Source organism: Microtus oregoni, unplaced genomic scaffold (genome assembly GCF_018167655.1).
Source record: "Microtus oregoni isolate MIOR12 unplaced genomic scaffold, Mior012 000072F_ref0000427, whole genome shotgun sequence".
In the NCBI taxonomy this organism is placed as follows: Eukaryota; Metazoa; Chordata; class Mammalia; order Rodentia; family Cricetidae; genus Microtus; species Microtus oregoni.
The window spans coordinates 3,519,299-3,535,731 of record NW_024543979.1 but is presented as its reverse complement, the minus strand read 5'-3'; the positions used below and the strand labels follow the sequence as shown (position 1 = coordinate 3,535,731).

Here is a 16,433-nt window from a genome sequence, read left to right as displayed (position 1 = left end):
AATTACACACACTTCAACAGTATGTGTCTTATAGTCACGCCCCTGTGACATTTAATTCTAGTGCGTGGTTCCCACCCTATCACTAACTTTCCTTTGCTTGCCTTACTGAAATGCAAAAAAACAAAACAAAACAAAACAAAAAAACTGTTTTCCTAAAACAATAACCTCAAAGAGCTCTGGATTTTTCTAGAAAGTTAATATTGCTAATAGTCACCTATTTGTCCAAGATGTACCTTTACACTTTAATATTTAAAATTATTAATAATGAAAATGTTTTTTGTTAGGGAAAATGGCATTGTAAAAATAGAAAAATACATTGTTTCTTTCCCATTACTCCCCTGTTCCTCCTGGTCCCCTTTCCATATCAACTTGCTGGAGACTCCTTTGTCAGCTGTGGTGCAGAGAAAAATCCCAAACAACAGCCGGAATGAGAGAAAGATGTCACAAAATGACATGCATTCTAGTAGTCTGATCAAGACAGGCACAGGCAGATCATGCATGTGCTGGCAGGTCTGAAGAGGGGGATGGAATTCTGTGGGGGTAACGGTGACCAGGCAGCAGTTCCCAGCTTTCTAAGGCTGTGAAGAAATCCCCCAGCAGCCAGCAAGAATTATGGTTATACAGAGTTACTTCCTAAGGGCAAGAAACACACAACAGATGAAAGCAGTTCCTTACCATTCCTTCCCCGTATGGTGCATCCGGCATGAGCGCTTCCTATCTGTGCTCACTCAGCTCAGCTGGAGGGGGACTTTCCAACAGAGCGTCCATGCCCTTGTGCCAGATCAGCACACAAATGAATCAGCAGCGCTAAATAGTGTGTTGTGTGTGTGTGAAGTTTGAGCATCCACGTAGGTAGAGGCCAGAGGAGAGTGTCAGGGGATTCTTCCATCATATTCTGCCCTATTCCGCTGAGACTGCATCTCTCAGGGAAGCTGGAGCTTGCTGCTTTTCAGGTAGACTAGCGCTGCATAGCAATGAATCTCAGTCTTGGAGGGAGTCTCACTAAGACTCAGGGAGTAAATAATTCACAAGTTTCAGAATGTCCCTAGAATTCAGGTTCATAAGGCCCCTCCAGTTCCAAGATTGTACAATAGGAGAGAGACCCTCCAGCTTGTTGAGCTGCTCGCGTGCTGGGCAGGGAGCTCCAGGGATACATGACATGAGCTGTCATTCATGACGTGTCTTTCTTGAGCTGTTGTTCAGCCCAGGGTGGGCTTCTCAGTGATGTAGCGTTTGAGTTGTCTGTGCTCCTGTAAGTGATCCCTCAATTAAACCCCCATAAGTAATCCCAGTTACCTGGCACACCAAGTTGCATTTTGGTAGAATTATTACTTTGGTCTGGTGTCATTTCCCTGCGTGGACTTCCGTGATATGTCTCCCCAAGAAAAGGCTCTTACAACAGGGTTGGTGTCTAGCAAAGCTCTAGCTTCCTCTACTCCCAGTTCTGGAGTTACATAGGTGTGGGAGGCTACATCTGAATCTTTATGTGGTTGTTGTATATCAGAATTCAGGTCTTCATGCTTACATGGGAAAACCTCATACTCACTGACCCCCACCCCCCACTGCCCGCCAGGCAGGCCACACTGAAGAATTTAAAGAATGATTGACAGGTACCTTGTGATTCTTCTATATTTTATAAAACATTCTTACATCTCTCTTTTTGGTCATGGCAAGGTCTATTGGCACAAACAGAACAGCCACAAAGTGTTCTCTGACTTTAATAACTCATCTTATATATATTTATATATTTATATTTCCTCTTATCTCCATTTCCTCAGCAAAAAGGGAAATAAAAATATTGATTTATAAAATAAGCGGATGATAACACGATGCCAAAAATAGCTTATGTTAAGTGCAAGGGGTGAAGCTTGAATGCAAGCTAAATTGCAACAACATATTGATTCAACATTTAAATACGGGACCTGCAATAAAATAATCATTGAGATATGCTTCTTACTATTAATTGACATTTTAGAAACTACTTTCTATACACATATCCAGTTGTAACACTTGACAGTAGCATTATGGAGCGTGATAGAACTTTGGTACACACTGTAGATATGGATAGTGATGTCTGTAAATGAGATTTCCTCACCAGATGAAGCTCTACACAGACCAGCCACCTGAACCCACACTGCTCCCCTATACTGTTTGCCCCCAAGTTCCCAGAGTCCTCCCTGGAGTTCTCCAGGACAGCCGAGAAAGGCTCACTGGATCCATATCGTGTTTCCTCTCTCGCTTCTCCTGGGTTCCACCGTCAGGTCTCCAAACGTGGAGAAGAACTGCTCCATTTCCTTTTGGAGCATGTCGTTCCGTTTCTCTGCATCCTCTTTGGCTCGCTCGGCATTTCTCATCTTGATCTCTATCATGGTGAACTTCTTCCTTTCTTGATCCAGTTCATCGTGGAGACTCAGCATTTCTGTTTCCAAAGTCAGGTTCCGCTGTTCTAAGCTGTAGAGCGTGGGAAGGGGAAACAAGAGACAAGTGAATTCTCTATCTCCGAAAGGTGAGCGCAAACGAGATCTGTTTTCTAAACTGTCTACAGCATTTACAAAATCAAAATGAGCCCTGTCAAAGCATCAAAGCCATGTCTAATAAGGTTTTCTCAGTGTTATTGATTTACTATTTGCTACTGTGATTTATTGTCATCATCATGAGTCTCTAGGACATCTCTGGGAAGTGCTTCCTTGTCACTTCATGGTGAATTAGTAGAGTCAGCACAGACAAGCTGGAGACTCAAGCACACAGCACAGAAAGGACAGAGGCGGGGCAGCCTCCTGCACACTGCTGCAAGTTGCCTTTACTGAACGGATGGGGAAGTGTGATGGAGGTGGGAAGGAAGGAAGATAATCACACAACTTTCTAGGGAAAATGTTTCAGCAATGATCATCATCAGGTTACATCTCCTGATGAGAATAGAGTTTTCAAGAGGGTGTGGTCCTGCTATATGAAAGGACCAATAGTAACCCACATCATAGCCAGGCATGGTGGGGCATGCCTTTCAAACCAGCACTTGGGAGGCACAGGCAGGCAGATCTCTGTGGGTCTGAGGCAAGCCTGGTCTACAAATCAAGTTCCAAGCATCTACGGCTGCTACATAGAGAAACCCTGTGTCAAAAAACAAAATCAAACAATCAGCCAAACAAAACCAAAGGAAAGCTGCATGGTTGGCTGGAAGGTAGCATTGGCTGGAGCTGAATAAATATCAGACTTTCTGCTTTCTAGTCACAGTGCTCTCCACTGAGCTCTTAGCCCTGATGTCAGCTCTTCTGACACATTGTTACTCTCTTACAGGACGTAGATACTGTGCATCTATGTAACCGTCCTTTCAATAAGTATAGAATTTAAAGTAGTTTCTTTATAAGAGACTCTCTTGTGTTTGTGTATTTATGATTTTAGAAGAGGAGTAATGGAACTTGGTTCTTGATGGCTTTCTCTGCTAACAGCTGACTTGCACAATTCTCCTTTTCTGAGCTAAAGGATCATGGGGTTTCATTCAAGTTTGTCAGACCAGTAGAACCTAAAAAGCAGATTACTTTAATAGTAACATAAAAAATTAATTTGGTCAGATAAACAGAGAGTTAAATTGAACATGAAGCTAGCATCCCTTTATGAATAACATGAATCCAAAAACAAAAACACAAAAACAAACCCTTTTTAGTGTGCAATAGCTAAGAAGACTATTTACAACACACAATCGAATTTTCACTTAAGAGGTTGGAAGCGTGCTGGCTGTCACTCAGGATTACCATACAATGCAATCTCTCTCTATAGTCTCTAAAACTATTTTCAACTAAATGTGTTAGAAAAAGCTGAAGCTTAAATACCAAGCGAAATAACCCAGGCAGAAAATGTATTAACACATTTGTATGTCAGAGACCTTTGTGCAAAACATCCAGAAACCAAAGGACTAAGCAGAAAATAATAAAATAATAAGGAATTTCCTTAACACAAACACATAAAAGTGTTGGATAATTTTAGAAACATTTTATGAGTGTTTTGCCAAGGTTAAAGTTAAAATAATAGTATTTTTTTAGTTCCAGGACAGGCTCCAAAGCCACAGAGAAACCCTGTCTCGAAAAACCAAAATAATAATGATAATAATAATAATAATAATAATAATAATAATAGTATTTTCAGATGTCAGGGCCCAGGAATAAATGCAACATAGGATAGTAAGTAACACAATAGTGTTACCCTACACTGAAGCCTGAGAGGAGAGACCATTCTCTTCTTCAGCTGGTGAGAGATGGGGACTCTGGTATAAGAGAAGCCATAAAGTGCTAGTAGATTCAACTGAGATCTTGAGTCATGAGTTCTCTTTGCAAGTTAGGGAATAAAAACAAAATCTACCCAAGAATTTCTACGGGTGGCAGACTTGGATCATTAAAAAAGAGAATTACATTACTAGAAATTAGACTTGAGAAACACAGTATCATGTGGGCTAATAATTAGGAAAAATTATACAATAAGCAAAAGTTAAGATAGATGGGGGGAGTAGATTAAAAATGACCAATTTACCTTAGTAAAACTATGAAGAGAGAAACAGAAGATGAGGAGATACAGTAGACACAGAGGGAATTAGTGAAATAGGCCATTGGTGAAAAAGAGACGCAGCATTAGATCAATAATCAAGCATGTATTTTGTAAATAAAGCAACGGAAGCAGCACGTGGTAAGTCTACAAGGAAGGAAGCCTTCCCACAGTAGTGTCAGAAAGGAGGACTTGGGGGAAACCCGTAATATAAAAATGACATTTACTCCATGATCTTGGATTGATTAGCATGCACATAAATGATTCTGAATATCCTGTAGAGCATCACACTATCCAATACACAACACAGACTCAAAAGGATAAATGGACAAGCCCCAAACAATGGTATGAGACTTTAAGATATCTTCTTCAAAATTTCTACCTGTGAAGGAGAAAAATCAGAGAGCTACAGATTTAAGTAGTCTGAGTCACAGCTTCGTGATATTGTTATACATTTATAAATTACAGTTATACAGTTATAAATTACAATTAAATACAGTATTCTAAACTAAGAATAGATTAATCAAGCTAAAGAACTGATATAATATAAATGGATTTCTTGGAGTACAATTCAGGATTTTCTATGAAAATAAAGGTGGAAACCGAGGAGGGGATGGGCAGAAAAGAATAGTAAACTCATACTTGTATTTGAGGCTGAAAACAATACATCTCATTGGTAGACAAAGGGAAATACGCCACCACTCATTCTGCCATCTCTCTAATCATCCATAGTATTGAGGAGGTGGAGTTAGGAGAATGTGAAGAAAGTGTGTAGAATTCACAGCAATGGCAGGAAAGTAACGAGAGTACCAATCCTTGCACATCCCATGTGCTGGGCGTGCAACAACCTCCCCTGACCTCTCCCTTGGCTTGGCAGGGGGAGAGAAAGCTTAGAGGCATGAGTCACTGAAATGACACGCTCTTTAAAAGTTCTGCTGTTTGTCAAGCTATCTGAAAAGCACTACAGATGTCGTGGCATTCATCTATCCTGGTCCTAGGAATGAAGATACCTCAGAAGACGGCAATCTTTTTAAATACCACCTGGTATTATAGTGCCATGGAGAAACATACAAAGGCTCATTTTCTTTCAATGAAGCTCACAGAAAGACTTTGGCAAGGGAAGTAATTTTCCAGGCTCCTAAGCAGTATTTTAATTTATATTTAATTTTCCATAGCTTATGAAAGTATGCTATTTTTTTGTTTTGCAGTTAATCATTAGATGGGAAACTCATTACAATATGTTAAAGACAACTGTGTATATCATCCATTTATCTATCATCTCTGTACTGAAGATATATACATATATCACATCATGTAATTTCATAACTAAATATGGGGTTTGGAGTTATCAAGGCAGTTGATAGAGTCAAATTATTAATGACCCCAGCAAGCTATGCATGAAGAGGCTCTCTGATAAACATGGCTCGAACCTGGGTCAGCCATTCCTTGTGGTGGCCTGAACCTCAGCACTGCTTCTCCTTACCCCATAATTCAGCACTTGCTGCTATACAGTGAGCTAAAGGAGCACAAGCTTAAACTATTTATAATTCCGTGACCGTGGCAGGGTTGGGTGAGCTTCAGGTCTCTAGCGTAAGGCTTTGTCTGTGAGTTCTGCGATCCAGTCTAGATGGAGCCCTGACTCTCAGGAGTACAGTGGACACAGAACACAGCTACTGGCCCTTAATTCACCTAGGCTGCTTCCCCAAGCAATCTGCTAAGCAAACCGTGCGCCCGGGTCATAAGCAGGGAGCATAAGTTGCTGTGAAATAAATTTTAACATAACCATGCTCTCATAATCATGTAGCTTGCACCTCGCTTGGACCACATTTCCCCAAGCTAGTCGAAGGAACGTGTCTGCTCTGGTTCTCCACACATTCCAGTGTCAGAGAAGGGACTGGAAAATGAGCCCTGCACGTCCTGGGTCACCTTGGACCAGTCGTCTCTTGGAGCTCATCAGATTTTTCCCAGTCTGAGATGTCTGGGAGCTAAAAATACTGTCTCAGAAGTAAATGGTTGAGAAATGGAAATAAAACTTTTCTTTGCTTTTGAAATTTCATCCTAACATTTTACCCAGCTTCCGGTTTTACTCTGTTTCTTTGCTTATCTTACCAATGAAAACAGCCGGCTGTTGTCTGTCCCTCAGGGCCCTTTACCACAGACAGGGATATTCATTCATCATTCAAGAGGACCTTATTTTATCCCAGAAACAAGGCCCAGTGACTTCTGTGCTTTTGATCTGAGGTAGATGCTACCTAACTTCCCCAACGTTCTTCCGAACACATGGCCTGAATCAGATCTCCTAGGTGGAGCATGCTTGCTTCGGGACGACTCAACGCCGCCTTGGGAAGCTGTCGCAACTCTCTGGTCACACTAATGATTTCTGAGTTTTCTCACCTTTTTATCCTGGACTCATATTCGATCTTCTGCTTGGTCATCTCCTGTTTCAGGCTGGACACCAAACTGTGAAGTGCGCTGTGGTTGCTGGTGTTGTTGCCCACAAAGGTCTCACTGTTGTCACTGCTGCTGGTGGCACGGCTGCTTCGACCACCCACACTCCTGCGGTCACTTTTGTTCTCGTAGTCCCCAGGATGGGCAAGGTCATCCTGCGGGGGTCCGTCTAAAACAGGGTCCTCAAAGTTCCCACCGTAAAAGTCTTGCTCCGGGCAGGTGGTGGTGGAGGAGCGGCAGGAGTTGGAGTTCTCGGGGAGGGAGATCTCACAGGAGGAGGTGGACCACGTGGCACTGCCCACGCTCTGCTTGTCGTCGAGGTTCATCAAGGAGAACTGCTGGTGAACATTGTCGTAGGTGGAGAGCCTGTTGTGCTGGCCTGACTCCGCAGCCTGCTCCTTCTGCTTGTTGTCACGCAGGGTCACGTAGCCGTTGGGCAACCAACTCATGCTGCGACCATTCAAGGGGTTCCCTACGGTGTCCGTGTTCAAAACACCCAGGCGGACCGTTCCATTCTGTACACTGTGAGTGCCCATTTTGGTACCAGAGCTCTTCAGGGAAGAGGTCCTTCTGGCTTGTAAACTCCCATTAGGGGTGGTTTGGATTTTCTCGACACCTTCTGCATTACTGCTGCTGAACGACCCGTTGGTGACTATCCCGCTACCCTTATTGAAGGCTGGGTTCTTTTTGACCGTGAGAGGGGGGCTCCTGGAGCTATCCAGCTTGTGAATACTGTTCCTTGGGCTGTTGGTTTTGCTGCCTGACAGAGCTGTGGGAGATCCATTGTCCATGCTGCTTCTCTTGGGGGACTCAGACTTGTCCCAAGAGCACCGTCTGCCGGGGCTCTCCTTGGTGTTGTTATTTTCCTTGTTCTGCAACTGACCCATAGTGGCTTTCTTATGACCGTCATTGTTGTTGCTGCTCAGTCCATCTTGAGGCTCGGTGTCCTTGGGGAAGAGACGGTCATGTTTACTAATCATCACTGACATTAACTGCTGGACCACCACAGTGCCTGTAATTACAGAGAAAATAAAATAGAGTGAGTGAGGTGGTTTTGATGTGTTTCCATTTTGAATTGGACTCTTGAGGAGAGATATTTAGAAGAAATTTACTATGACTATTACCAATAAGAGCTTATACTCATGATTATATATTAGTGATACAAACTAGTTTCTTGAGCATCTAGTCTGTGCCATGAACTGTAAAAACATGTATATTTGTATGTATGTGTATATATGCATGTATATGTATATACACATATAATCACCATTACATTATTTTAATTATCTTGACTAGGTTACCAAACTAACAGAGGTCAGACTTCTGGCCTTGAAGTCAGAGTAATATGATTTAGAGCCAGGACTTTATTTCTATACAACACTTATTGCAAGTTTAATATTTCCAGCATTAAATGCTTAAGAAAAGGTCATGTTAATCTAAACCACCACTGTTGCTTTAGTATTGTATTTGGGTAGAGCCTTAGATGGACTATGGTGTGTACATGGTCCATCTTTTTACTACAATAAGCCAAAGAGGTTCCATGTGACTTTTGTCATTAAAAAAATTTAGGGCTAAGGGACATTGACTAGAATGGTAGAGTAAGGACCTCTAAAAATCATCTTTTTCATAAAAGCACTAGTAGCATTTTCAGAATCAACCTTTTCAGAATTACGGGAATTAACTTAAAGATATAAGCATTATGGAGAAATCTTGATAAAGGACTGTCTCCACGCCGTTTTGAGTTGCTTGGAATATCATGATACTGGTACCCATCATCGTAACTTAAAATTAAAAACACACACGCCCCGTGACAACCAACGGTCCAGCAGCCAGGGCAAAAGAACTGTATCAGGTGGAAGCGCTCTGTTCTGGAGAGCTGCCATCATCTGAAGTCTAGTTTTCCTCCTGAAGACTCCATTCAGTGATGACTTACGGGATCCAATTAGAAGTTTGCTTTAGGCACAAAAAAAAAAAGCCTTTTTTCCAATTAATTACATAAAGCATCTCAAAACCATCTTTTCCATTTGAATCAATGAGTAAGAGGTAAGACATAAAACACTGTACCAATCCAGATGGTAAAGGACAACCCTGGCAATGAAACCATGTTGCCGAGACTTTAGACAGCAACAGTCTCCCTTACTTTCAGGCTCTGGAAAGAAGGAAGGAGCCTGCAAGCTCTCACCTCTGGCTGACCTTGAAGCACAAACAGAAACTGTAGGCTGACTGAACTTGTGGCCTGCCTGCCCAGCTGAGTGTTGACTTGGCTCAGCAGGTGTACAGAACCTCTTGATAGACATGAAGAATTTTATTGGCTCCAGGCACTTCAGCAAATCTCTACTCACTCACTGACAACTGAGTACACAATATACAGATGTAAAAGTTCCATGTAATGAAAAGGATGGACTTACAGAATTGTTATTAAGACAATGAACAATAGCACAGAAGCAACGTGGAGGGAGAATCACATGCAAGGTCCCAACATGTTAATAAACATGCTCAGTTCTCAACAACAACAAAAAGAAACAGTCAGAAAACAAAGTATCACTGATTCAATGGGGGAAAAAAGCTGACTCAGAGGAAGTCCCAACAATGTAATTACTAGAAATGCTTTAAGTCAGCTAACCCGGCTAACTGGGAGCAGCAGCCAAATGCAGGACATAGCTGCCCTTTCCCTTAAAGCACCACGTCACCCAAACACTTAAATTCAGTCTAAATAGGAAAAATGTCACTCTCATCCATGTTCTGCATACTGTTTCTATGATGATTCAAAATTCAAAATTTATTATTTCCAGTGTGGCAGGGTAGCTGTTAGACCAATATTTACGGTTCATAAATATTATATACATTTCTTATTAAAAGTCTTATTTCAATGTAATAGTCACTGGGTGGGAGGTAAGATGCTGTGTGTTTATGTAGGTTTCATAGGACAGCAAGAAAGTCTAGAAACAGTACTGTCATCTGGAAGCTTCACCGGTTCAGGACCTTCCTGGTCACACCTGCGTCTGAATTTGCATCTTCACACTGCTCCTAGATGATTCCTCTGTGTCTGAGAGACGCTGCAATAGGTGGGAACACTCCAAGCGTCTCACACAAAAAGCCCAGGAGACAGAATACAGCACTTTTTTTTCAGATGAGGGAATCGAGGTCAGGAAAGGTTAACATCTTTGCTTAAAGTCACAGATGAATAACGACAAGGTGAAGTTTAATACCCAGTCTTTTGGTTCCAAATTCTGCATCTGTTGTCACACACTTCCATGCTCAGATTTAAAAATGGGGTGACAATCACTAAATCTAGGCCGATTTTAACAGGGAAGCTAAGGGCAAGTTTTACTGAATCACCAGCAGTTATAACAGCGTTGCAGGTGGAAAAGCAAGGCAATGGAAACACTTTGTGTGTCCATTCAGCTTCACTTTCCCAGTAAGCTCTGCTTCTTTAGTCACATATTCAACCCAGTGAGTCTAATACAAAAACTTCAAAGAAATTCACACAGTCTGGGCTGGGGAGACAGCTCAGCAGTGAGGTCAGTTCCCAGCGCCCACGTGTGGTGGCTCATAACCTCCCGTAACTGCAGCTCTAGGGATAAAAATAGAACAGGGATGTTTAAAGTGGTCATCAGCCCTCTCATCACTGAAAGAAAGAACGTGACACTTCTTGTTTGTGTGACAGGCAGAGCTGTGAAGATTGACAGCTTCCATCACAAATGGCTTTGCCTAATACTGGGGGAAAATGAACCCTTTCTTCCATCCCTGGAATAATAGCATTTGAAGCTTCGCTGCTTTTTATGATAGTTATGGATTCTGGGCGACATTTAATTAACCGGACAACAAATTTCCCGTGCTTTCAAGATGAGCTTGCGAGCATCCAAGATAAAGTGTGCCATCACAAGGCAGAGTGAGTGTCAAGGCCCCACAGATTGAGAATATTCTTTCTTGTGTGTCGGGATGTTTTCTGCTACCTAGTCTTGGGGATGAGCCATGGTAATAGTCTCCTGCAAAGGGACTTTCAATTCCATAATTGGTGATGATGACGTGCGCCTGCTACCACATGAGCTAGCGCTGCTTCCTTTCTTCCATTCCTGGCTGTAGTTTACTTCCTTAGAATGCTGGTGCAGAGAATCCAGTCTCAGTAATCAGGTCTAAGCAGTTGTAATCACCAGCCTCTTATGCAGAGTCCAGGCTAACTCTGGAATCACACTGAGCTGTCCAATCCAGCAATTCCCTCATGGCTCATATCATTCTGTGCAGGTTAAATTAAAAGGCCATATCCAGGCAGTTTGCTTTATAAGCATTGGCTAAGAATCTAATTTTCCTGTAAAGATACATAGGCAGTATTTTATACACTATAACTTCAAATTATATGTTTGTAGCAAATATGTATATAGCTGTCATTTTCTACGTCTGAGGATATGCAATGAGTTATGGCAAGTGTACATAGCCCTGGAAAAACTACCTAATTATAATATGGTTAATTTCCCCTGTGCCCTTTTGCTGCCAGCCTTTTACCCACATCTCCTGCTCATGGTCATCACTACTGTGATTTCAATGGCTACAGTTTTACTTTTGCTAGAAGTTAATATACAAATGCAATTACACAGCTGTTCAGTTTCATTTCTGTTGCTGTGTTAAAACACCCCAACAAATCACAATTTAGGGGAAAGGGGGACTTTTCTAAGTTCACAATTCTAGGATACAGTCCATCATAGCAGGAGATCAAGCAGGAGCCACAAAAGGTCACATCATGTCCGCAGTCAAGAGCAGAGAGATGAGGCATGCATGCACAGTGTTCCGCCAGCTTTCTCTGGGCCCCATGCAAGGGAACGGTATCTGCATTCAGGCTGGATCTTCCCCACCCATCATGGTAACCCACAGAGTTTCCCATGGACGTATGCCCACAGGACTATCTGATCACACGGTCTTTCACTGAGACTCTTTTCTCAGTGACTCTAGGATGCCAAGTAGAGCAGCTACCACAGCAGCCTTCGGTGTTCAGGAATCTGAACTTTAATTTGTTGTTCATAGTATTTCAGTATATAGATATGACTTTATACATGATTACCTTTTCTCTTATTTTAATTTTTATTAAATATGCTCCTTGACCTTTTCAGATATGTATATAATCCAATCTGGTTGTTCCTGTCAGTGCTTTTTCTAATCCCCCTCCCACCATGGTCAATTTTTCCTCTGCCTACAAGACTTTCACACTCATATTTTTCTGTTTTATTATGTGATATTATGTCCATTTTATCTGCATGGCCAGACAGAAAGCATCCTTGTGTCTATTAAATTCTTTAGATGGTAATTAAGTTTTTTGGATTATCTTTTACCCAAACTATGACGCTAACTTACATTTCCCTCAATATCAGAAAAGTGCAGCTAAGTGAGAAAAGGTGATGGGTACATACTTGGTGGCTTTGTCTGTCATACTCAAAATGCAGAATAAAAATCTTAGGACGTGCAAGAAAGGAAGAGCAGCATACTTTCTTTGAGACTAAATAAACTCTGGGGGAAACTAAAGCTAGCTATCCTCTCTTCTAAGTTACATAGTAAACTCAGAGATGTTCAATCGAGGCATTCTTAGAAAACAATGATAGCAGTACTCACAGGTAAAAAAAGAAAAAGCATCCATTCTTTAAAGTTGCTAGAACTAGAGGTAGACTATTAATGGAAATAGTGTGAAAAGTTTTGTAATTGGAATAGTAATAATTCCTTTAGGTTTCAACCAACAAGTAAACAGCATTGTCATATAAAAAGTCAAATTGATTTACCATTTGAAATCATTGAATCTCTTCAAACAAATAAACACTAATTAACTAAAAGTAACCTGACCGTTGCACTGGATGCAAAGTGAGCACTTGCCCCAGCTCTGTCTCGGAATTTTCAGGTGATCAGCTAATCTGTGCATGTTCATTTGTAACGGAGTGCTATTGTGGAATTATTTTACAATTTTAGTTCGAGTAATATGAAGAAAACTCTCTTCTCAAAAGAAAATACTTTCCATTTAAGGACAAAGCATTGAGAAACTGCGGTCTCACTTACTCTCTTAGTTCGATGAAAGAAGACTAGGTTCGCGCCAACTAAGGCCAACCACTTGGTTCTTTCCTGGTGAGGGCACAAGGCCATCACTCACTTACCCTCCATTATGGTCAGAGGATCTTCCACCTTTGGGCGCAGGATGTTCGGGCCAAAGACGGTTGCCAAGTTCTGGGCGCTCATCTTGTTAATTCCCGAATAGGATTGCACTTCGTCCAGGAACCTGGTGGTGGCAGGAGTACCATTGAAACAGTGAGATTCAGTGTCTTCGTGGAATCAAGTGGATCACTGGGAAATGTATGAACTGAAATATGTTCAAGGATTGCTATGGAAACTATATGGGGATTCAAACACCTCTCACTGCAGTGCACAGACATTACAAATGCTGAGACATCAAGGTTTGGCACTGTATCGAAGAACTTCCTTGGCTTGGTGCAGTTTCATCTGCACTCTTAATTAAGTGTGTTTGGATGTTATTATGGATTTTGAGCGTCAATTACACACATTCCCTTCTGTTGTGGTTTACGTGACAGTGTTTGGAAATAGGGGGAACCATCAAAGATGGGGTCTAGAGGGAGGTTCCAGTCATCAAGGCGGTATCCTTGAGGGAGATATGGAGAATCAGCTCGTCATGGACAACAGTGGAGAGAAAGAAAGAGAGAGAGAGAGAGAGAGAGAGAGAGGCAAGAAGACAAAAGGTAGTAAAGCTTCAATCCTGAAATGCAATAAAAAAGGCAGCACATGGCACCAATGAAGGATACGTGAAGCTTTAAAACAGCCCTGGTCACTAAACAGACGCTTTTTGTCCCACGTTCCTTCCTAGTTCTGCTTCACCACAAGATCTAAGTGAGGAGACAGATCACCAATGAACTGAACCTCTGATACTCTGAAACCGCAATGAATCAACCCAACCATTGATTCTTGAAAGTTGATTTGCTTAGGTGTTTTGTTTCAGTTATAACAACACACAACCAGCCTGTGTCTAATGTCTTGGATTTACCAACGATGCACACACTCGGTGAGAGACCAGCACAGGAGATCATCTAGTAAAATCCCGGTTCCACAGAAGAAGAACCACTGTTGTCATGGGGAATTTGTGAGCTCCAGTTAAGATCTATTAAAATGTAAGTGCAAATATTTTTTGGAACTAAAACGTCAATTCTATTGATGAAAAACTACAAATACATATATCTCAATTTACTGTGCGTTAAAGGTTAAAGAGCACCAAATAGTCCATCCTCGGGCAGTTTTAGTAGGAAAACCATTCTGTTTATGTTTCCAGCACCCACATTGTGCGGCTCACAGCTATTCCAGACCTAGGCAATCCACCTTCTGGCTTCTGCTATCACTAGGTATACACTTGGTATATACATAGATGATGGTCACACATACACATATAAAAATTTAAAAAATAAAGATTAAAAAAAATTGCCTAAGTATTTCAAGAGAAGTACTTTTATTGTGTAGAGACTTGCAGTAGACTCAAGCCTATTTTCTCATTTTACTTGAGGAGGAGGCAAACTTCTCTTGCTTAACACAATAACCTGAATGAATGAAAAACTGGTGAATGATAGCATTCTGAGTTTGTAAATACGTGTTGGTTAAAACATTTTCTTGCTTTTGGAAGGTGTGACATTGAAAGCCCTACTTGTTTCTAAAGTCAGCAATCACTAGAAAGATCTGATGGAGGTCTGGGAACGCCTACCTACTTACACTGTCTGTGAAGGCCACAGTGCCGAGTACCCTGAGTCTCATGGTAACTGTGTGAAGTATCTGGTTTTATTTCCTCCTTTTACTCATGAAAAGTAGGGAAACTGCATAAAGAGGTAGAAGAATATAGTCCATGACAGACTGCATTCCCAAGCCGGCTTCTTCATCCTACGGCCCACATGTTGCTCTTTGGAGCACGAGACCCAAATGACTTTGGTGAAAGCTCAGATTAATACGGCTTCAATGTGTGGTGGTAAGAGCTATTTTACAATCATCAAATTATAAAATCAAACAAATTTTAGTGCTCAGGAACTCTTAGCAATATCTCTGTCAAATTTATTAACTTGCTGTGAGACTAACATGGATTCTCATGTTGCTTTATTCATTGCGACAAGTAAATTACCGCCAAATTAAATATGATGCTGTCTGGCTTAGTTTCGTGTTTAGGAAAGTTCTTACCTGCAGATATACTTCAGGAGGTTGTAGTTAACCACTGGCAAACTCTTCACTTGCTTCATTAATTCCTTAATGCCCTGAGCGCAAACGAGAAGAGAGCGAATGCATGTCATCTTTCCGTGTGTTGGTCTTGAGATTCAAGCAGATAGGAAATAGCCAGACAGGCTTTGTGGCTGCTGTTACTAATTTTTTAAAATATAGTCAGTAAATGATCCCACCATGAAAACGTTCCACTGTCACAATGAACAGCTTAGAAATATTTCCAAAGACGCACAGATATTTTAAATACCCCTATAAATAAAGTCACATATCATGTGATGAGGTGTCAGTCAAAGACAGTGTTACAATAGACTATCATTCAGAGATGCCGTGTTATCTCTGTGCAATAAACCAACCGCCTAGAGCCACCTCCTTCATGGCAGGTGTGCAACAGGAGGTCACTGTTGCAGAGAAAGTTTGAAAGTGACGCTATTTAAACATAAAACACTCTTTGCAGTTGGCTTGTAAACAGAAGACAGCTGTATTTGCAATAAAGTTATCTGCAAAAAATAAACAGCATTGAGGTAGTAGCTGCCAGACATGCCCAGCCAGAGCCTAGCGCCTCTCTGCGTGGAACGCGTCTAGGACATGTCTACATTATATAGTTGGGGCTAGAGCATTGGGAAGACTGATTCAAGGGATTGTCACAAAGGATGAATTTCTGTGGTTCTGATGATTGTAGAGTGTCCTCTAACATACAAAGGCCACAGAGAGGTCAGTTGATATTGGGATCTGATTTATTCTTTCATTACACGGTGAAGTGGTATGTATTTTAGGTTTCACAAGACAGATGGCCTCTGTTTCAGCAACTTAAGTATTCTCTTTTGGTACAAAAAAAGCTCCAGACAATGCTATGCAACACACAAAATACGAGTGTTTATATAAAGAGGCAGCAATTCCGGCTATGAATGCCAAGACAGCCACTGGTAGAGAGAACACGTTTTTCAACAGTGTTGAGACCATTGAATGTTATGGGCAGAAGAGTAAAGTTACCCTCACCCCATCTTCCTCACACCATAGACAAGAATGGACTCCTGAAGGATTGCAGCTCTCAGTGTAAGAACTGGAGCAAGAGCTAAAAAAGCATGGGCTAGATCCTTGTGATCGTCCATTAAACAAGAGCTGCTTGGCCAGGAGACAAAAAGAAAGAGCAATAAACTGAGTAAATTAGATTTCATTGAAACTGTTAAAAAAAAAAACAAACTTCTGATACAAAG

At 41.4% G+C, this 16,433-nt stretch overlaps 1 protein-coding gene across 3 annotated transcripts in view; it reads right to left on the bottom strand.

Annotated features, from left to right (window-relative positions):
* Positions 1 to 1,614: 1,614 nt before the first annotated feature.
* Arhgap24 (Rho GTPase activating protein 24) overlaps positions 1,615 to 16,433 on the bottom strand; it is a 389,929-nt gene continuing 375,110 nt past the window's right edge. For all 3 annotated transcript variants that reach the window (XM_041642135.1, XM_041642137.1, XM_041642136.1), the window contains 4 exons: positions 15,181 to 15,254; positions 13,113 to 13,234; positions 6,928 to 7,993; positions 1,615 to 2,451 (listed from right to left, as the gene is read on the bottom strand). In XM_041642135.1, the coding sequence (XP_041498069.1) occupies positions 2,208 to 2,451; positions 6,928 to 7,993; positions 13,113 to 13,234; positions 15,181 to 15,254 (1,506 nt within the window). In that variant the 3' untranslated portion in view covers positions 1,615 to 2,207. The remainder of the gene's footprint in view (positions 2,452 to 6,927; positions 7,994 to 13,112; positions 13,235 to 15,180; positions 15,255 to 16,433) is intronic.